Genomic DNA, 22,481 nt, shown 5'->3' with positions numbered 1-22,481 from the left:
TAAAACTTGTTGTAACTTGTTTTTTTTTTTTTAAAGTAAGGCAGTACATATTTTTTCTACTGTAGCTTCCTTGGGCTGCACTGAGGAAGCTTTGCCACTGCCTGTCTAAAAGGAAGCCTGTCTAATTAGGGGGAGTCTAAGAGGATGTGGTTAACTTCTCAGAGCTATGATTTACCTGCAGCCACCCCAGGACCCAGTGGAAAGGGCTGAGAGTGAGCCTGACCAGTGTTTGGAGTGCAGCCTGGCCATGGGAGGGGAAGGCAGCGTGGTATCAGTGATGGGACTTACTTTGGAAAGCTGATCTTGCATGTTCTAAGTGTGAACATGGATATTGCTGTCAAGAAGGTGTCTATGTATTTTGTATGGGCATTTTATTTCTAGGATGTATTAAAAACAACTTCTTAACCTTTTAAAAATCTTTATTCCAGGGTCACAGGCTAAGACAAAAGGTTACACAGTAAAACATAGCTCAGGCTCTTGACATTCCCGTTGGATTTCTAGCCACTAAATGATTTTCTACTTCTCTACAAAATGTTTAAGTTAAACAGTTTGCCATTAAACAACAACAACACCCAAACAACAAACAAACCACCATTTCAAACCCTTCAGTTCTCCATGTTTTTAGTACCCACTGAAAGCAAAAACTTGATGCATCTGTGCTTGAATAGGGCTTCCCACATCAGTTACAGCTTGTAGGTACTGCACAAGGCTCAGTTACCATGTGGAGCTCTTAGAGGTTAGAGAAAGTACAACCTTTTCTCACCCTTTCTTCCAGAACAGTAGCATGGCAAGTGGCATGGTAAAACTTCTCCCCAACCAGAGTTAGTACTTTAAATAGTTATTCATTTTAAAAGTGCTAAAACTACATAGGCTAAATTCTTGTTCAAAAGTAAAAGACAATCTGATGGAAGACTCACTACACATACAGGAAATACTCTTGGGGTGTGCTTATGATGGTCTTTCAACCTTAGGTTTCAGAAGAGCAGCGTCTGGGAACCAGTGGTAAATGCTTATTCACTACATCTAATTTAATTCCCAAATATAAATTTCTCAGCTAGAGTTTTGAACATTTTTTTTTTCCTTTGAATAATAAATTACTCCTCAAAAAAGCTACCCTCAAAGCTACTTTATACTATAATAACTGATAACTTTAAATCTTCATTAAAAAGATGAGGTCATGCTGCATGAATTTTAAGGCACATGTATTATTTTAAACCAAGTTAAAGTGCTTTATGTATCCAAGCTCATTGTACCTCAGCCTGAGCTGAGACCTGGTCTTTTCAATGTGCCTGCAGCAGTACAGTGGTCTGTCCTTTGTGGAACAAAATAAGCAGACAAAACAAAGTGCAAAGAGCAGGCTTTAACAACAGTGTCAGTCTTGTAGAGAAAATACAGGTAAATTTAAATCCTATTACAAAAAGGGTGCAAGCTGCCTTGTGGCTGTCAATAACCCTCCCTGCTGAAGAACAAGTCTCCTTATGAAAAAGGAATTTATCAACCACTGCTACCATCTGTCAGTGACAGAGTATACATGTCAAAATCTGCAGAGGAGAAACTTTTGGCTTCTTGCATAACAAATAAATTTGGCAGTGCCAAGACTGAAGATCTGATTTTCTACTGAACTATCCACAGGGCCCTGTGAATTTTAATTGTGTTGCTTAGTAAGAGGAGAGCTGCTTGGGTAGAAGGGCACTGCATCACGCAGAAGGAATGTAATTTAGATAATTACAGCACCTAAACGTTTATGTGGGGGCCTTTTCAGAAAAATGAGATTAAGTATGTGAGAAGTGACCTCTTTCATAGTCTTCTAGTACTGCTTCTTGTCTGCAGGCCTGTAAGACACCAGGAGTCCAAAGGAAGCATATCCAAATAAAAGGGTCTGAACAAACCACTGGAACTGAACAGACGGGTCGGTGATTCCTTTAGCTCTGTAACAAAAACACAAAAGTGTCAAAAAACTTATGTTCCTGCAGGCTGTACTGGTACTTAGAAAGTAAGGTTAGTTATCTCTACCCATCCTTGAGATTCACACTGATTAGAACATTTCAGTTCACCCCAAAAGTTTCTATCTACTGAGACATTTCTTGGGCTAACTAAACATACCAGTTCTTGTGGTCTTAGGATTTTAAGCTATTTATTGAACAAAAGTTCTTTCAGACATTCTATGCATACAATTTCCTCAACAATATATAAATTGCAATCTCCATCTGTCCTACTTTAAATTACTTAGCCTAGAAGTTTGTGTGCAAAGAACCAAGAAACTGGAGTAACTTAATACTGATCTTAATACACAAATCTGAATATAATTTCTTGCTGACTGTGTCAGTCAAGGGAGACAATGCTGGCAGGGCCTGACAATGACTGTGTTATGAAGGATGAGGAAACACTGGTACCTGAATTTGTGGCTAGACAGGTAACAGGGCTGAAGGCACTTCACTAATTTATGAAAAAGAGACCTTCCTATGTTAGTTAGTTTCAATGTAAGATATGACTTTTCCTGTATGTTACAGAAAATGTCATTTTCTCCTCCATTGTTCTTGAGAAGTTCTCCTCCTGAAAGGAACAAGTATAAACACAAAACCCCAGGGGGTTTTACATTTCCAGGAGCAATTCCATCAGGCATAGCTGTACCTTTTTTGTTTATAATACCAGCTGCAGTGTTTTCAAATTAGTGTAGAACCTGGAGAAAAAGGGCTTTAGAAATTTACCTGTCGCTACAAAGCAAGCTTAATGAATAAATCACGTGCAGCAATACAGGCCAAGAGCCAATGACAATACTACTGCTGATCAACAAATTTGTATGAGTCCTCACAGTCTTTCCTTGTGCCTCCTTTGTGATGTTGCCAAGTAGACATAACTTTTACATAAGTAAAAATAAATGGTGTTTGGTGCTCACAGAAGTACAACTGTTAGGTAATCTACAGCAGCACTCCTGATGAGATGGTGATAGGCTGATGGGCAGGCCATCTCTGCTTTTTTTTTTTTTTTTTTTTTTTTTGTGGGTTAAAAAAAAAACTCTCTAAAACTTCACTAGTAAAATTAATTACAATACACTTATTTGGTATGTTCACTGGTAGTCAAGTTTCCTCATACTTAAAAGAATCACCTTAGGCCCAGATACCCATATATTTGCACACTCAGACTTAAAATGAGAGACTGATAAACACTAAATTTTTACTCTCATTCTGAAGGCAGAAATTACTCATCCATATTCTACTATCTTAAAAAAACCCAACAAAACCAAAAAGAAACCTCATGCAGCATTCCATGAAACAAAATCCTGTTGCTTCCAAGAGCTGTCACCTGAGAAGCCTGGGACAGACAGCAGTGAATGACCCAAATGAAGTGAAACCACCATGGCAAACAGACTGGCCTGACTGTGGCCAGACTGGCCTGACTGTAGTTCATGAGAACCTAAGGAGTATCTACACTCTTCTGAATTACTGCAACCACAAGTCAAATGAACAGAAGGATAATGTGCTTGGACAGCACTCCTTTCCAGGTAAGTTGTTATCCTAACCTCAGACTTAGATGGCCTTGCTTGCATGGTTCGACAAGTTCAGGTATTTTATCCCACGGACCTGCAGATGAAGCAGATCTGAGAGAGTCCCCAGATGAAACTGCTCAATACAAGTGCAATTGTTTGTGTGCAATTCATCGCGATCCTGATGAGGTAAGACCTGGTAAAATTCTAACACCTGAAGTTATCAGACTATTTCTACTCTATTATTCCCTCTGCCTCCTGAGCAGCAGTGTTACCCAGTGAACAGGGAGCTCAGAGGCTGCCGGACAAGCTCTGGCAAACCTTGCTGCTGCCACTTGTGCAAGTTGCCAGCCCTTGGTTTTGCTGCCCTGCACAAGAGAACTGGCAGCAACCAACTGTGCAGGACAGCAAACTATTACTGCAGCAAGAATTTTACCAGCATCCTCTGAATTCACTGCTGCTGAGCCACGACAATCAGACTGTAGCTTATGTCACTTGATTCTTAAATCCTTTGCAGAGAACCTTTGATGGAGTGAGAGGAGGGAACAACTTACTGGCATAACTTAATACCGTAGAGGGCTTCCACTATGTGAATCAACCAGGATATCCAGAACCTGGTGGAAAGAAAACATGGTTTATTTTGCTGAAAATTAGGGAGAAGACTGTTGTATCCAAGATGCATTATGCAGAGAATATAAATCTGGAAGCACTCAAGCGACAATTTATTTTAACCTAGAAAGGAAGTGGTGTTTTTCACCTTGAAAAAACCCCACAAGTGTACACTTAAAAGAAACTGAAGGCCACTGAGAAAATCAGAGCAACTGTAACTTGTGCAATAAGCCTTGACCTGCTATTGCTTCCAAAATTTTCAGCACTTAGATTAAGACAAAAAGTCGAATGCTTAGTGAAAGCAGTACAAGTTAATCTTAGTTAAGCACACAAAATCTACAAGTATTTTTAATGGTCCTAAGGAGCTACTTAAGTTTTTACAAATTTAGTTCTACAAAAACAACTATGTGTATAGTTTCAGAATATATAATGTGACTTGATAAGCCACATTTGGCCTACAAATTTTTATACAGAAGCTTTTGTAGGAAAAAAAAGGATATTCAGTTAGGATCAATTCAATACCTTGCCAAAGCAAAAGATATTATGAGAAGATATGAAGATTCTACATGAGGCGTGGTAAAATAAACACGAAAGTCCTACTGATTTCTGTCTTTACAGGAAGTCAGAGAGCTCAAGGAAACATTTTCTGGCTCTTTTGTTAATTAAAGTAGCAAAGACTAAGTTTTGTAACCCAGCAAAACTTAGCACTATGCAGTTTCTTCAGCAGGTTATTTCTCATGTGGATCAGGATAAGTGAATACCAGGGTAGAAAATGTTCTATAACTAAAGCTGGATTAAAAAATATTCCTAAGCAAAGAACTGAACTGCTCAAGTAACAACTAGAGAGAAAAAATACTTGCAGCAGATGGTACAAGTATAACTTTGGACTAATAACTGTCATCAAAACTAGTATCTTAACATTTTTCCCTTTCTTGTTAAACCATCAGTGATGCCAAATTCGAAGTTGAATTTTTAAACTATCAAACTAATCTTAACCTGTCTAGTCCTCTACATACTTATTACCCCACATCCTTAATTGTAATGAGCTTGAAAAGAGAGCTCTTTAAATCTAATTAACAACTGGGTTACAGGAAAGCTAGTTAACACAGACTAAGCACAAGAGTCAGAGACAGGCAAAATAATTACACAGTCAAATATAACTTACCCGTAGCATACCCATTTGTGGTGGTGTTCCACTAAATAATTAAGGAAGGTACCAAATAATCCCAAGTAACTATAAGGTATAGTTGAAGGCCAAAGTGTTACCCACTAAAAAAAAAAAAACAACAACAACAACAACAAAAATTAGTTATCTTACTTCAAGGTAGAAGTACTATCAATTTAACCTTTAAAATAAATTTATTTTTGAGCCCCATGAGTTCAGAGCTCATGTTCATAATACTTAAATTCTTTCACTCCATTAATCTTGTCCAAAGACCATATTCTTCCATTAGCCTTTGAAAGACTCCAACTAGGAAATTTCTATTCTTTGACATACCAGATGCAAAGGGGATAAGTTTAAGGTTGCTGTCTGGGTACCAAGAGTGCATCTGTACATTAAGTAGTATTTAAGTTGTAAGCTCATTAGACATGGAAGCTGCAAAACCTACACTGTCTTTGTCCTGAAGAAGTTAATCTCAGGCAAGTGACCTGAGGAGGCCAACAAAGAATACACTTTTAGAAGGAATAACTATCTAGAACTAGGGAATTGATCTTTCTTCTTTTGTCCCATAAAAAAGAAAATGTCAGATTTGTGTTTACTTTTAACAGGGCACAAAAGAAAACTGAGCACGAATCCCAAGACCAGAGGTGCAGAATTTCTTTCTGGGTTTCTTTCCTGTCACAGAGCTGCCCGCAGTGCTCAGCACTGTGCACCCTGACTTTCACAAGCCGGGAGGAGAAGCAGGCAGTGAGTGATGAGCTGTGCACTTCACAGTCCACCGGGGACATAAGGTAAGCGCTAGGCCAAAGTTCACCCCGCCTTATCTTGCTTCTGCTATCAACACTGCAGATTCTCACTATGTGTAAATTTAGCTATGCCAAAGATGTGGCGAGGTGATGAGTTTAAACAGGGAATCTGCTTAAAGCTCATTCTGTTTCTTGAAACAGCCCAAAAACTGTTTTGTGAGTGGCTTGATGTGCTTTGAGCATCATTTTTAAAGTGGTGGTTCTGAAGTTTAGAAAATCTATGCAAAAAGAAAGAAAATTGCAAAACGTGAAAGTCAAGGGATGACTTTCCTAACCTCGTCAGATACATCTAAAAGCCCTTAATATCCCTGCTCCTGTAATCCAACCTAACTTAGCTGAAGTCTCTTTTTTGAAATTAGGACGTGGTGACTGAACTTGCATGTTTTCCAACACAACCAGTTTGTACAGCCTGTGCCTAAAGCCCTGACCTGTAAATGCACCTTATGGCCTGACATGCCCCACTGTCAGCTGTCCCGGAGCGAGCTGCGCTGATGCTCGGTGCCTCGGCTCTCAGCTGCCAGCTCTGGAGCGCCGCAGCCTTTCCCAGGGCGCTGCCCCGCAAGCCTCGCTCCGCGCCGCGCCCCGGGATGCTCCCCCAGCGCCGCGGGGCTCTCCCTGTCTGCCCTCCTGCACGGCTCTGCCCAGCCTCCTCCCTGCTGGCCAAAGCAGCGCCTCCAGTTCCCTTTTTCTCCCCGTTTATTTCAGGGAGCGGCATTTCCGCGGACACGGGGACGGTGCACCCCGCGGTTTCCGAACGATCTCCCTCCCTCCCTCCCCGCGCCGCTCCTTACACCGAGGAGAATCATGCCGCAGATGATGGCGACCATCCAGATGAGCCGGGAGCGCTGGAAGTGGCAGCTGCCATCGCGGCCGCGCTCCGCCGCCGCCGCCATGCCGCCGGGCCGCGCTGTGAGCCGGGGCCGCGCTGTGAGCCGGGGCCGCGCTGTGAGCCGGGGCCGCGCTGTGAGCCGGGGCCGCGCTGTGAGCCGGGCCGGGGCCGCGCTGTGAGCCGGGCCGGGGCCGCGCTGTGAGCCGGGCCGCGCTGTGAGCCGGGGCCGCGCTGTGAGCCGGGCCGGGGCCGCGCTGTGAGCCGGGGCCGCGCTGTGAGCCGGGGCCGCGCTGTGAGCCGGGCCGGGGCCGCGCTGTGAGCCGGGCCGGGGCCGCGCTGTGAGCCGGGCCGCGCTGTGAGCCGGGGCCGCGCTGTGAGCCGGGCCGGGGCCGCGCTGTGAGCCGGGCCGGGGCCGCGCTGTGAGCCGGGCAGCGCTGTGAGCCGGGCCGGGGCCGCGCCGCCGCCGCTAAGGCCGGGCTGAGGGGGGCGGGCCGAGCGCGGCCTCGCCCAGCCCTGGGCGGGCACTGCCCTCGGGCCCGGGGCGGGGAGCGGCCCGGCACCGCCTGCCGGAGCCCCGCTGCTGCCGTTCGGCCCCGGCGCTTGGCCTCCTGAAGCCCGGGGCTGGGGGCAGAGCGGCGGGGAAGTGGAGACAGAGCGGGGGTGCTGGGACACTGCTGAACTGAGCCAGCAGGGTGCCCACTTGGCCGGGAGGGCCAGTGGAGTCCTGGCCTGCACCAGCACTAGTGTGCAGCAGGACCAGGCAAGGGTTCATCCCCCTGTACTTGGCACTGGTGAGGCCACACCTCGAGTGCCGTGTCCAGTTCAGGGCCCTCAGTTTGGAAAGGATTTTGAGCTGCTGGAATGTGTCCAGAGAAGGGCAGCAAGATGATGAAGGGTCTAGAACACAAGTGCTGCGAGGGGCAGCTGAGGGAGCTGGGGCTGTTCAGCCTGGGGACAAGGATGCTCAGGGGAAACCTAATCACTCTGTACAACTGCCTGAAAGGAGGGTGTAGCCAGGTGGGAATTGGTCCCTTGTCCCTGGCAACCAGTGGCAGGACAAGAGGACCCAGTCCAGAAGCACACTAGGGGAACTTTGGGGTGATAAGACACCGAAATGGGCTGCCCAGGGAGGTGGTGGTGTCACCGTCCCTGGAGCTGTTTAAGAAAAGACTGAGCGCGGCACTCAGTGCCACCTGGGTTGACAAGGTGGTGTTCGGTAACTGCTTTTCCAACCTAATGGATTCTGCGATCCTGTACCGAACGCAGCGCGGAACAGCACAGAAGTTGGGAGTGAGCTTTTCATCTCTACTCCTTGCTACCTTACTGCAGCAGTTTGTCAGGGGCGGAGAAAATGCCGGGGAAGGCGGGCTGGCAGCAGTGGCGCCCTCTCGCGGCACCGAGCGGCGCGGCGGGCGGAGGCGGCTCCCGGCGCGGTCCCGGCCGCAGCGCGGCCCGGGTCGCAGGCTGCAGTGCCGCTCGCTCCTGGGGTAACATAAACAGCTACTGACCGTCCTACCACTGAGCAGTCCGGCCGTTATCTAGAACAGTACAGAGTACCTTCCCTTTTGAAAACTGGCGATTCAAAGCGTGTTAACTCCAGCATTTTCTATTCTGCGCCCTTTGGGGAACGTGGTCTCAGTGATGAGTCACCAGGGCCTTTGGAAAGGTGCTCAGGGGTAGAAATGTTGGGGGGTGGGTTGAGGGGGTTTATGCTTTCCTTTGAGTTTTGCTACCTGTTTGCTTGGCATGACTTGACAGTGTAGACACATTGTAAAATGTTGACGGTGCTCGTTCCTCCTTGCCTGAACGCTAAACAGGCTGCTCTGACCTGTTAAGGACATGCCTATGCTTCCCCACCACACCCTTTTCTCTTTTTTTCTCCTATTTTTGGGGTGTTCTTTGGAGATTAAAAGAGAGTTTGGTAAAAAATCCTGCTGTGCTAAAACTGTTGCTGGGAATCTGATCTACAGAACCCAGTGAGGCTATGTGGACTTACGCCTGATTAATAAATTTATTTCCCTGTGTTGCTTTGCTGATGCAAGAGGGAAGAGTGTGTGGCCCCACTTATGTCTTAGCATCTGGGAGAAATTTCTGAACTTAAACTTTTTGTGTTTTTCTTTTCTCCCGGGTTTGTTTGTTTGCCTTGCTTTTGGTTTCAGTTTTTTTATAACTCTTTAGAACCTTCGACACAATTGCTTCTGCGTGCCTGTAATGCCGTGCCCGAATGTGGTGCTGAGCTCCCCAAAGGTGCGGCCGAGCTTTGTGGCAGAAGAGCCTGGGACTGGCCCGCACAAGGAGAGCCCAGCGTGTCCCGCCCCGGGACCAGCACCGCGGGGCAGGGCTGAAGAACGCGGGGCAGGGCTGAAGAACGCGGGGCAGGGCTGAAGGATGCGGGGCAGGGCTGAAGAACGCGGGGCAGGGCTGAAGGATGCGGGGCAGGGCTGAAGGACGCGGGGCAGGGCTGAAGGATGCGGGGCAGGGCTGAAGGATGCGGGGCAGGGCTGAAGGATGCGGGCAGGGCTGAAGGACGCGGGGCAGGGCTGAAGAACGCGGGGCAGGGCTGAAGGATGCGGGGCAGGGCTGAAGGATGCGGGGCAGGGCTGAAGAACGCGGGGCAGGGCTGAAGAACGCGGGGCAGGGCTGAAGGATGCGGGCAGGGCTGAAGGACGCGGGGCAGGGCTGAAGGATGCGGGGCAGGGCTGAAGGACGCAGGGCAGGGCTGAAGGATGCGGGGCAGGGCTGAAGAACGCGGGGCAGGGCTGCTGCACGGCGGTGGCTGCAGAGGGCAGTGGATGCACAGCAAAGGCACGGGCTGCCAGCGCCAGCTGCGTTTGCCTTGTTAGACGGGCCTCGGTGGCCAGGAGTGGCCAGGTGGGGTCAGAGACGGTGTCTTGTCTCCCGTACTGCCACACTCCAGTGAGGATCGCCCGCACCGTGGGCAGAGGGCAGGGAGCTGGCTTACTTGTTGCTCTGTTGCCAAAAATAATTTGTTCTCTGTTGCCAATACTCTTTTTATTAAGTGATATTCTTCCAGCTTCACTTGGGGCAGCAGGCCCACCTCACTGCCAGTCCTGTTGACTGTCATGGGTAGCTCTACCAGCCCTGGGCATCTCAACAGCCTTGAACCTGAATGCGAAATTGATCATGAAGACAACTCCCTGCTCAGACCTTTTCAGAGATTCCATTTCTAATCCAGGACAGTATCTTTGACCTGACATTCTAAAAACAGGCTGTTTCTCTTGACAAAGAGAGGAATCTTTAGAATATCTAAGAAGCTGAATATAGTTCCAGTTTTAATAACTTAAAGCCAGAAGACCTGTAGCATCATCTAGTCTGGCCAGAACATGCCATTAAATATTACTTTGTTTCTCTGAATAGAGGTCAGTGACTTGCACTTACAGGATACATTTCAAGGAGCATTTTGTCTTGCTTTGAAGGTGTCATAAAACAGAAAGTTAACAGCTTTCAGTGCTTAATCTTTCTCGTGTTTCTTAGATGTTGTTAGATACAGCTGAAGACTAATTTTGAGGGAGTAATTTCCCAGAGTAGCTGAAAAGCTTGCTCTATCATATTTTGTGAAGGTTTGCAATTCTGCCCTGATATTTTTGACAGATTAATTAACTTTGCGGCTTCAGCATCAGAAATAATTTGTCAGTGAATTGCATTTATTGACAGGTATAATCTCAACTGGAAACAACAAATCCCAAAAACGGTTGTGTGACTTATTGAAAAAATGCAGAACAAATTCACTTTGCTGAGTTTACAGAAAATAAAACTGTTTTACCATAACTTTTGAGATTTCTACTTTGATTTCCTTTCCTTTTATCCTGATCAGTGCAAAAAGTGAGTGAATGGTGTGCTATTAGGAATTGGCAGCTCTCAGCAGCACACCACAGCCCAGCACACCACCAAGGCTGAGTGCAGACAGCAGCACCTCTGGCCGTGCTTACCAAAGCCAGATGCAGAGCTGTAGTTTGGAACAGCCATGTCACTTGTGACAGGATTGCCACAGCTCCAGTCCTTTCTCAGGCCTTTCCTGTGCTGGGGAACATGCAGATATTCGTAGGGAGCAATCAACACAACTGCCACAACAGGTAAGCCCTGGAGAAGATGAGCTACCCCAGCTTCACCCTGCTGTAACCTGCAGAGATTGCTAAACTGAGTATGTTTTTATAGTAGTTGAGGCAATAGAAAAGAGGGAAAGCATAATCTTAAAAAAAAAAAAAAGTTGGGAAGGAGAAAAAGCATAAAAAAGCCTATTCCCTCATAATTGCACACAAATTTTCTTTTTCTTGCATTTCTATTACTTGGTTTAGTTTTCAAATTAGGTTGGTATTAAGCACTTAAGTATTTATTAAGAATCTAAAACTGAAAGAAGTGTTCTTTATGAAATCAATATCTAAAGTAACCACATGGTACCATGAGGATGGGACATAAGATCCTCTTTGAGGTTTCAAAGAGAGCTAAATTAATTTTTAATTTTTTTTTTCACTGAAGCTGTGTCCAGGGGGTCCCAAAGTCTCCACAGTGGCTGGGTGTACAGTGAGATGGGTTAATTCTACTGAAACAACCAGATGGACCTGTACATTCATTCTGCTTAATACCTGAGACAGAGCTGCCTCATTTCACATGCTGTTTACATCAACAGATCACTCTTTTCAGTTTTCAAATACTAAAGTTCCTGTTGCACCTACTAGTGGAGAAAATTGTTGCCTCTTCAGTTTAGAAACATTTGCTATCTCTAACTTAGAGATATTGGCTATCTTACTTCCATTGAGAAATACAAAGGGTATTTGCCAGGTAGTCGTTCTCTTTTGTTTGGTGTTCTCAGTGGATGCCAGAGAATAGATAGAGACACCTTAGCTCTTCTCTGTCTTTTAAAATTCCCTAAGGAAAAAAGGAAAAAAAAAAAAAGAGGAGGGAGAGGGAGGATTAGTAAATTCAGAATAAATTTTATGGCATGAGTCATCATGGTAGACTCAGTGAGGTGACTTGTTTAAACAGCAACTTTCTTTATAAGTAAGGATTTAGGGATTAGGTTTTTCTTAGGAAGTTACTTGGAAATAAACTGGAGCCTATTTTAAACTGGATTTGAGGCTGGCATAAAAGAGATGGGATCCATTCAGGGAAAGTTACCTAAGGAAATAGAATTATCAACAGGACTTTTTTGTAAATTAGAGCTAAATGGCATAGTGCTATAATGAAGCCACTGCTAGCAATGTCTGGTTCCTAATGTAGCTAGTTAACCTGTCATCTTTAATGGGGACTCAGAATTGTATCACTTTAATATTTTAGTTCTAAGACTAGAGAAGCTAAGGAAAAGGTATAGTCTTTTAAAATACTTTGTATTGCAATTTGACAAGCATTAATTTTTGAGGTTAATGGACAAAATTTTCAGCAGATTCCCATACTTACAGGAAATGTTGAGTGTAAGGAGATGTGCATAAGTAGAAACAATGTGCTATACTAATTCTATTTGTTGCTGTGGTGGATAGACTTTGCAACTTAAAATCAGTTAACCTTTGCATATGTCTGCTGAGATTGTCAGCTATGAAGGTCCCAGCCAAATACTTTATTCTTTGCAAAGATTAAGAACTAGGTAACACCTATAAGTTTTAAACATGTGAAATTCTCATTGATTTTACTACAAATTCAGTTTGTGCATTTGAGAGGTGAATTTATGTCAGAGTTCCATATGCTCATCCTAATAATATCACTGTGGGTTTTTTTTTCTCTTATTAAAAAGGAAGAGGAAGGTGAAACAGCCACCTTTATCATGATGTGCTTCAACCAACATTGCCTTAATAAGCCTTTGTAAAGAAGCAACCAAGGCTCACCAGTTTGAAATCCAGGTTGCATAGAGAGCTTCAGTTTTGACCACAGCTGTGAAGTTTACAGTTCTCTACTTGTTTTTACGCATATCTGCTGGAAGCCAGTAACTTGAGTCCTACTAAAAATGTTTTGTGGACATCTCTGATGTCTTTTTTTTTATTATGTGAGGTAGCTAGGTAGCTTTAAAAATTAAATATTAACAAGTAACATTAATTTGAAATCTCAGTTTATAAATGTTCGATTTATGCTACATGGATCTGGTGGAATTTTAAAAAATGGATATGAACTACAAGTATTTTACAAGATTTTTTTGAAGGTATGGGAACTAAAAAAGATTTTATGTCATTTGGGGACGGTATTTATTAAAACTGAATGTACTTTGCCATGATAAATTGCGACAGACAGCCTAATTCATATTGGTTATGTTGGAAAAACCTGAGCAGCTTAGACTATCCAAAAGCATATTTCATACAGGTCTAGTGCCAAGACTGCACACCAGCATCCTACAGCACATACAATAGCTATAACAGGATGAAGGAATAAATCTCCAGCAAGCCCTCAGCATTTTGATGCCTTGTTCTGGCCTTTAACCACTTCATGACAGTGCATGTGTATTTTAATACATAGTATTTGGAATCTGACACTATTTCTTCTTTCTCTCTGAAGGAATTCCTAACTCTTTATTACTGCTTCCTATTGGGAAAGACACTGCCTTATGTTGCCAAATGGTATGGCAGTAAACACAGAGTGCAATGTTGAGAAAAAGGAAAAGCTTGCATTTAGTTTACTGTTCTTGAGGGTCCACTGGGACCATCTAATGGATCTTTTTTGTGCTTCTCAGTTAATGAACAAATCATGTCAATTGACACAGTTTTATAGTCCTGAATATTTTTTCCTATGTGTCTGGAATAGGAATATTGTGATAGAAAAACAAAATGCAGTAGAAAAAAGCCAGCACAGATCTAGTAAAGAAATGGGGTCACTCACTTGCAGAAGGGTGAGATAGGTGGGAAGCATGTTTCACTACAGCCACATGGGTGGGGATGTTATTTGGGACATGAGGAGGAATAGATTGACAAAGGAGGTTAGAGCAATAGTTCTTTAAACTGGGAGAAGACTCCAGACAACTTGTCTCCAATCCCAGCAGACTAGCCTTTAGGCCAAATTCGCTCGTCTTTAGGCGACTAGTTATCATAATCAAGTTCAGCAGACTACAGTGTTGAGATCTGTTGTATTTCTATAGTATCATGCGGTGTGCTTGTATTCAGTCAGCACAAGAAAAAGAGTCCTTTTCCTAAAACATCTGCAGTTAAGAGGTCTGATCCTCTCAGGTCTAAGGGTCCAGTAGTGCTTCTGGAGCTGACCAGTCACAGGATATATCTGCAGTTATATAAACAGCATGGGTGAGGACTATGACAGATGCTTTCTCACAGAGGAAAGGAGACAGGGAAAGAGATGGCACAGAATGCAGGGAAAAAGATTACCATAAAGTAAGGTAGGCTGCAAGCCAGACTGTATTGGGCATGAAATAACACTACATTTAAAGGAAATATTTATCTCAGCAGTGCTGCAGCCAGCGAGGGCTCGCCAGACTGAATTGTGCTCAGGAACCCTCTGGAGGCCCAGGCTGGACTTCTGGAAGGTATTTTAGCCAAAACTTTTCTATGTTTCCTGAGGCAGGATTTTAGTCACCACTGGTTTCCTACTGCATGGTTGTGTGGCTTTTCTACTATGTGTTCAACGGGATCAAGAATAGTGATAATCTATTAATTAGGCTTATTGAACAGGGAAATCCTACTCCAGCCCATTCCTGCACTGGTGCGGACTCTGCTCTGCTGATTTGTCCTTCCCTGTGGTCATCCTAACCCTTTACAGACTCAGGCTCAGCCTGTCCAAACTGCAGATCAGTGTTATGTGTGGCTGTGGGAGGCAGGTCTGTCTCACAGAACACAGATTTTCCTCCACCAGAGCAGGAGACATTATATTGCATGAGACTGGGGGCACTGATCACCACTTTCCTAGCTATCCTACATCCATCTTCTAAGACTTTTTTCTACTGCCCAGAAAAAAAAGAGCAGTGTTGGATACTGCTGGGCTACCACTTCATAAAATATACAATTTTTAAAAATACTTTAGCTTTGGTATTATCTAGGGTCTTACTTCCTTTAAAATTTAAGGCAGTCTTCTCTTTGACAGGGATGACAATTTCTTTCAAGATTGCCACAGGATTCAAAAACTCACTAGTAGGAAGCATAGTGGCAGTACAAGTAAGGACCTGCTTTCAGGTTTCACAGCAGATTACCATTACAATACAGAAATGAGATTTTGGAGTTCACAGATAATTCTATGAGAATATAAACTCAGTGAGGGTCAAACAGACAAAGCAAATGTTATCTGTTAGGAAAGCATTGAGAAAAAAACTGCACATTACCTTCATAATAGTTAAAACACCATTATTCTTCTACATCTTAAATTCTGAGAGTCACTCTATCTTCTTTTTTCACTAAAGATACAGCATAATGAGAAAAAGCTCTGGAAAAGACAACGTGAATGAGGAAGGCATGGAGCAGCCAGCATGAGTAAGATGGGATTCTTCAGTTTGGAAATGAGGTGGCTGAAAGCAAAGAGTGAAGGGGTTTTATGAAAAAATGGTCAGTGTGAACTGCTGGAATCAGTGGAAGACACTCCACATTCTTGGGTGGGCAGCAGCAAGCACCAGATGATTTTAGCAGGTTACATGTTCAAAACACAGAAAATTAAGCGTTGGTTCACATAACACATTCTAGTGAGTGGATGCTCTGGAAGCTAAAATTTTACATACATTCAGAGAAAGACTGAATAAATTCACAAAATAGAAACTCTGGGCTGAAAATTACCTAGACCTACATCATAATTTCCAAGTAAATGTAGCAGGATGTAATTTACTGAGTTGGTTGTAGATTCCTACCTTCTTGTGGCAGGTATCCAGTTTTCATCATTGGTGAAGAGTTAAATATCAGGTGAGACAGATATTCAGTCTTGTAGTAGGAGCTTTTTTTATTATTACTCTGGATTTCAGTAACATAAACTATTTAAATTATTTATTATATTTATTTAAACATAAGAAATACTGAAGTGTAATATTATTCCAAGTTATCTGAAATGGGCCCAATACCTTTTTCACCTATAGATGAAATCTATAGATTTCAGTGTGAACTAGAGCAAGACTGGTATGTCCCAAAAGTGCATGGTGTTTTCAGCAATATTTTTTGCCTCCACCTTCAAGCATCAGAAGCAACATTTATTTCTGGAAGGAGAAAAGTCTAGAGCAATGCTTTGGCATAACAGAAGTATTTACTGTTAGGGAAAGCTCAGTGTAGGTGACAGCTCTCTCAAGAGCCAGTTCTGGACTGGGGGATGAATACCCTTGAAAAGCAAGGATTGTCATAAATTTTGCCTTCTTTTTGTTCAAGGTGCAAAATGTGTCTCCATCCTGCTTATCCTGCTGACACCCCATGGAATTGGACATGTCTGGACACTGACCCAACTACTTTTCAGAGCAAGTGGGGCTGCTGGAAGTGCTGCTTTCCCTGAGGAACAAGGAAGAGCACAACCATTACTTGTCTGCTCTTGTTCTCTGGAGGTTCCTGGGTGCCCCTGGCCATGGGAGTACTGCTCATGGTATGAAATCTTTGTGAATGAGAATCCATGTCGCTTTGCTGAATTCCACCGTTTTCCATTTGAACATGAAATCTCTTTGCTATTCTCGTAGGTTGTTTTCTGGAATTTTAATTTCAACGATGTAAGAGCTGCCTGTTACTGCCAAGCCCATAATTAAAGCAGTGTTGACTGGTAAGTAATGGGCTGCAAAAGGTGTACCAAAAGATAATTAAAGACGCATTCCAGATAAGCAGGGCATGAGCATCCTTTTTATGAGGTGTTAATGTCTGAAGACCAACTAGTGAAATTGATCTTGCCTCCTTCAGGCTGAAAGTTCTGCTCAAACATCAATAGCATTGTACTGCCCTAGAAAATGTTTGATGTAGGGATTTCTGAAGGGCGTTTGTCCTGACTCCCCAGGCAGGCGCCTGGTGACAGCCCCGCTGCACTGGCTGATTCAGAATACCATCCATGACTTTAGGTCCATCTTGCAGCTCCCGACATGGGCTGCTCTGGACGGAGAGAACAGAGCTGGTTCCAGCTCCCGGCAAAGGATTGGTGCAAACCTTTTTTCGAGAGCCATTTTACAGAGCACTGAGGCTAGTCCTTATCTAATAATTATGTTGTTGCTCCAAAATGCACTTTACTTACCTATCCTTAATTTCTGTTCTATTCTCAGCATATCCCACCTGTGATTTGGATTCCTCTGTGGATGCACTTGTACCACAAAGGGTATAAAGGAACCTTGGCAGAATGGGTTTCCACATTTGGACTCAAATCTATAGCATAATTCCGTGGATTTTGTGGAAGCCTGAAGACAACCTGTGACGCAAAGAGATGCTGATTTTGTCAAGCATGCTGCTTTGGGTATTCCTACTTCTTTTCCCACAATCTTCCCATTTCTGTTTGTGAAATTAATAATTTCACATACTATTTTCCTGATGGAATTCAGAGAGGAGATGCAGGAGCTCACAAACAGTTGTTTTGATTTTTATTGACATGCAACAGCATGAGGATGCCAAGGGAACATGGGCAGCAAGGGCTGGTCACTGTTCTTGATTAGTGTATGATCAAACTGCAGCTGTGGCAGAAATTACCTCTTATGCTAGGCCAAGTCCATATGCCTCAGCAGGAAAGGAGGGAAAGGAGGGGGAGGCAACGATTGTCATCTTCTTTCCTGGAATCTGACTTAAAAACAAAACTCGCAATCTCTATCAATTAGCATTGCAAAGAAAATCTCTGAAAATGAAGGGTGTAAAGAGGCTGCCTGGCAGAGTTCCTCAAACAATAACTCCGGGAAGTGTGAACGGCTCTCTCTATGCTAGGGGATGTTAACAAAAGCATGTTCTATTTGAGCCGAGCTAGTAGTGATGGACAGTCACTGTTAGCAAGCAGCGCAAGTCTGTGCAAGCCTCTGCTGGCTCCTTCTTATCTCTTCTGCACTGGCTGTGTCTATAAGGTGTGTATGTGTGTGTTGGAGGAGGTGGTTTCCCTGTTCTTTTGAGCTCAGTATTGCAGGCTGCCTACAGGGGCAGCTCTGTGTTGTAGTTAATCCCATGAGATGATCTTTTCTGCCATGAAAACTAGAAATCCAGAAAGAAAATTTGGAGCATTTGTTCCAGCATTCCCTCAGTCCAGACTGATTGAGTAATCTCTCCTTGTACCCTGCAAACATCCTTGGTATCCTCGATCTAGTGTAGCATGTACCCCATGGACAGTTGTGTTGGAATTGCAGAGATGGAAAGGTCATATGCAATTCCATACTTTATTGTGCCAGTTCAAATTGAGGCTCCCCGATTCCCTCTTACCCTTTGCCCCTGTGCATCCCTGTCACATGCTGATGCTTGTATTAAGTTTGCCAAAAACTAAACTGGCCAAAAAAAAAAAAAAAAAAAAAAAAAAAAAAAAAAAGAAGGAAAAAACCAAATAGGTGATCAACTTTTTTTTTGAAGGAGCACCTGCATGAGCTTTGCTAGCCCAGAGTGCACTGGCGATGGCTTGTACATGACTGCGTGCAAAGCCCTGTGAGAACTTCATGGCAGCTAGGGGTGAACCCTACATGCTTAAAACACAAATTAATAGCTGAAGCTGAATTTGCCTTATGAACTGAGCTGCTAGAGGAATCAGTCTCCAAGTACTAGACTCACAGGAGCTGACTGCCATCCCTGTGTGGAAGGACATTAATTTTTTGTTGTGAAGCACTGTGATGGTGCATGTAATGTTAAAACCCTTGTGCAGCTCAACCCAGAAGTGGCAGCATGGATGATGGGTATGCTGGTCCTTACAGAATGCAAACAGTGTGTACCAGCTCACACACATTTTGTCCCTGTACCCTTCAGATTTACAGCAAGCTGGAGTAGGTCCCAAGTTTGAAAAATGAATGGGGACAAGTTGAGATGAAAAACACATGATGTAATGATGCTGCTGTTCCTGAACACCTTCAGTGATAGCCATTAGTGGCCTCATTTGACAAACTATTACACTTGACGAATTGATTTGCTTCTCTTCTAACATCTAATCCTTTTCAGTGTTGCAACTGTTGCTCCCTGTAAGTCTCTTATGTCATTCTTGGCTCTCTTAAATGATATTTCTGGCCACTCGTTTGAATTAATATGTTGTTCATGATTTCACCTTGGGCTGATAGCACAGATGTTGGTTGTTCTGTACCTGACTTGGATGAGCAGACCTGTCTGGAATTTCTTCAGCATGCACTCTGGAGGGAGACTGCTCTGTCTGACCTGGGTGACCTGAGTGTGCTGGGGGAGGCTTTGTCCTTTGCTGTGAACATTGGCTTCATTGCTGTGAGCATGCACTGTCTAGTAAAGCCACCAGCATTTTATTTCCTGCAGTAAAGCTGATGAGAAATGTCCCAGGGATGGGAATAGGAGTAGGGTAACCAAATGGGGAAGACAAGGATTTGTCATCTGGGTGCAGTAAGAGCTGGGATGTCTTGCCTTTAGGAGAAGGGTGGTATGGAGGCTCCTTGCATTGGGGGGACCATCAGGTTTTCAGCAGAGCTCCAGGCCTGCAGTGCAGAGAGAAGGGGAGCTCCCTCAGAGGGCTGAACCAAAGGCGGAAGATTTCTTCATTAAATTATTTGCTCTCCATTTGAATTAAAGAAAGCTAGATGGGTTGGTGGCAGCAGCGGGCACTTCGCTGGGAGACACTTTGGCTCCTTGGATGGGGCGAGCCCTCATTATGTGTATTTTGGTGATGGGATGACAATGGAGGTGTGGGAGACGGCTCTGAGTCACCCTCGGAGGCCCAGAGGGGCCGGGCCCCGTAGGTGGGGGTCGCTAAAGGCCGGGGTGGAGGGCTCTTAAGGCACGGAGCTGCCGGCGCCGTTACACCGCCCGCAGACCTCGGCTCGCATGGAGCTCGCCAGTCTGCTCCCCGCCAGCCTCCCCGCCGCCAGCCCGGCCCCCAGCCCCGGCCCCGCCGGTGAGCCGGGCGGGCGGGCGGCGGGGTCTTGGTGGCGGTGTTGGTGATGGTGTTGGTGGCGGTGTTGGTGGCTGTATTGGTGGCAGTGTTGGTGGCGGTGCTGGCGGCGTTGGGGCAGGAGGACGCTGCCCGGCCCCGCTGACCGCCTCTCCCCGCTCTCTCTCCGCTCTCTCTCCGCAGGCGAGCCCCGGGCGCGCCCCGCCGGCCCCAGCTCGGGGCGGGAGGGCGGCCGGCGCAAGCGGACCACCTTCAGCAAGGCGCAGCTGGAGCTGCTGGTCCGCGCCTTCGAGAAGGAGCCGTACCCCGGCATCGCCCTGCGGGAGCAGCTCTCCAGCCTCACCGACATCCCCGAGTCCCGGATCCAGGTGAGAGGGGCGGTCCTGGAGGGAGGACGGGCGGGTGGCGGAGCGGCCTCCCCGCGGCCCGGGTGCTCAGTCTCCGCCGGTCCCGCAGGTGTGGTTCCAGAACCGGAGGGCCCGGCAGCTAAACCACAAGAAGAGCGAAGCCGCCGCTCAGGCCAGGCCGGGCAAGCCGAAGCCGCCGCGGTGCGCTGGCCAGGAGCGGCCCCGGGCGCAGCAGGGCCCGGGAGCAGAGCGGAGCCGTCTGTGCCCGCAGCCAGGCCTGCCAGGAGGGAGCCAGAGCTTCGGCGGCCAGCCGCCGTTCTACTCGGGGCAGCTGTACTCAAGGCTCGACATGCATTTCAGGAGCTTGGATAACACTTTTGGAGCGCTGGGTCAGACCCCAGCGGACTTCGGTTCGGACTGTTCGGGAAGAGGGGTCCCACTAGGTGCGGGAAGCGCGGGGAGTGCCCCTCCGTTCTCGCTCCCCGTGCAGCAGGCACAGGAGTACCCGCACCTGAAGAAATCCTTCCCTGAAAGCTTCTACTCAGATGCAGGTGTTTTCCAGCCTTGTACAGATCACCAGTACCCAGGAGCTAAAGAGAACACTTATAGGAAGCCTGTCTTAAACTACTTCAGTGCTAACCAGGGCCTGGGTGTTGAGAACTGTTTGTATCCCAAGTCAAGCACTTCTCCCTTTGGGAAGGGTTCCACTTTCAGTTTTGATGGGGGGGAACCTAAGCTTGAGCCCGAGCAGATGAGGCACAGTTCACCTCTGCTTGCAGCTAGTAATGCTAGTCCTCCTTTGGTACTTCCAAAGCATGAAGGGGGGTATCAAAGGACACTTCCCACTCCAGCCCCATTGTATGAGCAGCAGCTGCTGGAGACAGAAAATGACTATGACCCTCATTGGCTGGGCATGAGAAATGAAATTTTGGGAATAGGGTTAGATTTGCTGTTTGAAAATGAGCAAAATGTGGAACAAGGTCAGACAAAAAGTTACCTTTCTGCTTTTGGTGGCCAGAATTCAGTCTGTCATTTGGGTCAGACATGAAACTGGCAGTGGGTCCACTTGACTGATAGAAAATAAATGTGATTTTTTTTCCTCGGTTGTCAGTGTTGTCTGCAGTGGCTAGAGATTTTTGCAGGTCTAAGTGCAGAGTGCTTGCTCTGAATTTTGGGCCCTGTATGGAAGGGAGAGAAAGATAAGCCATGTTAGCAAGGACTACCTGCTGCTCCTGAGCTGCCTCCCCAGCCCAAGCCATCTTTCACCAGCTGCTTGCAGGATTCCTGCAAGCGTTTGGTTATGGGCAGCCTAACATTAACCTGCATGCATACAGTGATCTTCACAAGTATGTCAGTACTGAGGAGTTCTCTGTTCAGGCTGTGCTGGTTAATTCTGCCAGGAGGCTTAGCGCTATGGTATTTCTGTGGCCTTACTGTATTGAGTTTGGTTTCTGTTCTGGTCATAATTCACTTATTTTAACTTAAGGAATCTTAGATAACAGACGTATTTTTAGCTTTTAGTTGAGAAAGCATTAACACAGAGGGGTACAAGCATGGGAAAAGCAGTCTTTGTGGTGGCAGGGGACATCTCACTGGGTGTGTTTGCATTTTAGGTCTGTTCCTCATAAAAAACATGAATGCTTTTTCCTGGGTATTTAATATAAGTGTTTTCATTTAAAAATGACCATGGTCTTTTAAAAGGCAGTATTTTTGTGATTTTCTTTTGGGTAATTTGTTTGCAAATTGTATTTTTATTTTTTTTTAAATTGTGATTGTCTAGTTGCCAAATTAAGGTTTTTTACCTTAATGAAATTGTAGAATTGCACTCAGGAGAGAAAAATGTATTTCATCTTTGCATTTGCACATTGAGCCTGTTTTTAGAATTCTCAAGATCCATGGTTATCCAGAAGACCACAGTAATCACGGAAAGGTTCTCCATGTGTACCTCTGGAGAACTGCCATGGGTGTGTGTTAAAGCAGTATTAGGCCTAGGATGCTGAAAACTTTACATGCAGATCTATTTTTGTGTTTAAAATCTGGCTCTGGAATATTTTAAAATATGCTCAGATTGTAATACATTTGTTATTGACTCAATTATTTTGTTTATAGAACAAGAGAAACAATGAGAATAAAACTTAACCACAGAGCATTATTTTATTAATAAAATTTATGTCCCTGAACAAACTGTCTATGGAGGTGTGTACAGAAGAAGTCCAGAAAATTAGTCCTGACTTTTGTCAGTAATTTTTATCTATGGCTGTAACTTTTCTGCTTTAACCTAAAGGATTGGAACAACCTCATGTATTACAGAAGAGCTGCTTGGCTTCAGACAATA

General features: G+C 45.1%; 2 protein-coding genes and 1 long non-coding RNA gene across 4 annotated transcripts; 2 read left to right on the top strand and 1 right to left on the bottom strand.

Moving 5' to 3' along the window:
- Window positions 1-398: 398 nt before the first annotated feature.
- On the bottom strand, window positions 399-6,988 carry TMEM254 (transmembrane protein 254). The gene is made up of 4 exons (XM_021526699.4): window positions 6,853-6,988; window positions 5,259-5,362; window positions 4,039-4,098; window positions 399-1,928 (listed from the first exon to the last, which is right to left on the bottom strand). The coding sequence occupies exons 1-4, from the start codon at window positions 6,952-6,954 to the stop codon at window positions 1,808-1,810; spliced, it is 387 nt and encodes a 128-aa protein (XP_021382374.2). The 5' UTR covers window positions 6,955-6,988; the 3' UTR covers window positions 399-1,807.
- Window positions 6,989-7,360: 372 nt separating this feature from the next.
- LOC146767040 (uncharacterized) lies at window positions 7,361-19,816 on the top strand. Of its 2 annotated transcripts, none has more exons than XR_014956279.1 (5): window positions 7,361-14,364; window positions 15,232-15,301; window positions 16,175-16,382; window positions 16,474-16,553; window positions 17,041-19,816. It is a non-coding gene; the product is annotated as an uncharacterized LOC146767040 (long non-coding RNA). The 2 variants fall into 2 exon arrangements; XR_014956280.1 differs by having other exon boundaries at window positions 16,843-19,816.
- Window positions 19,817-19,848: 32 nt separating this feature from the next.
- On the top strand, window positions 19,849-22,331 carry LOC144246590 (uncharacterized). Its single transcript, XM_085583748.1, has 3 exons — window positions 19,849-19,939; window positions 19,983-20,167; window positions 20,256-22,331. Exons 1-3 carry the CDS (start codon window positions 19,849-19,851, stop codon window positions 21,192-21,194), a joined length of 1,215 nt encoding a protein of 404 aa, XP_085439874.1. The 3' UTR covers window positions 21,195-22,331.
- Window positions 22,332-22,481: the final 150 nt, after the last annotated feature.

This window comes from Lonchura striata, chromosome 6 (genome assembly GCF_050655825.1).
Source record: "Lonchura striata isolate lonStrDom1 chromosome 6, ASM5065582v1, whole genome shotgun sequence".
NCBI lineage: Eukaryota > Metazoa > Chordata > Aves > Passeriformes > Estrildidae > Lonchura > Lonchura striata.
The sequence above is the reverse complement of the archived record's forward strand: the minus strand, read 5'-3'. Positions and strand labels throughout refer to the sequence as shown.

Bases quoted from the DNA above. Each gene is read 5' to 3' on its own strand.
- TMEM254 (XM_021526699.4), bottom strand. From the start codon at position 6,954: ATGGCGGCGGCGGCGGAGCGCGGCCGCGATGGCAGCTGCCACTTCCAG. The intron at 5,363-6,852 runs GTAAGGAGCGGC...TTTTTTTTTTAG, and splicing joins GCGGCATGATTCTCCTCGGT to TGGGTAACACTTTGGCCTTC. The intron at 4,099-5,258 runs GTAAGTTATATT...TCTTTCCACCAG, and splicing joins CACAAATGGGTATGCTACGG to GTTCTGGATATCCTGGTTGA.
- LOC144246590 (XM_085583748.1), top strand. From the start codon at position 19,849: ATGGTGTTGGTGGCGGTGTTGGTGGCTGTATTGGTGGCAGTGTTGGTG. The intron at 19,940-19,982 runs GCTGACCGCCTC...CTCTCTCCGCAG, and splicing joins GGAGGACGCTGCCCGGCCCC to GCGAGCCCCGGGCGCGCCCC. The intron at 20,168-20,255 runs GTGAGAGGGGCG...CCGGTCCCGCAG, and splicing joins TCCCCGAGTCCCGGATCCAG to GTGTGGTTCCAGAACCGGAG.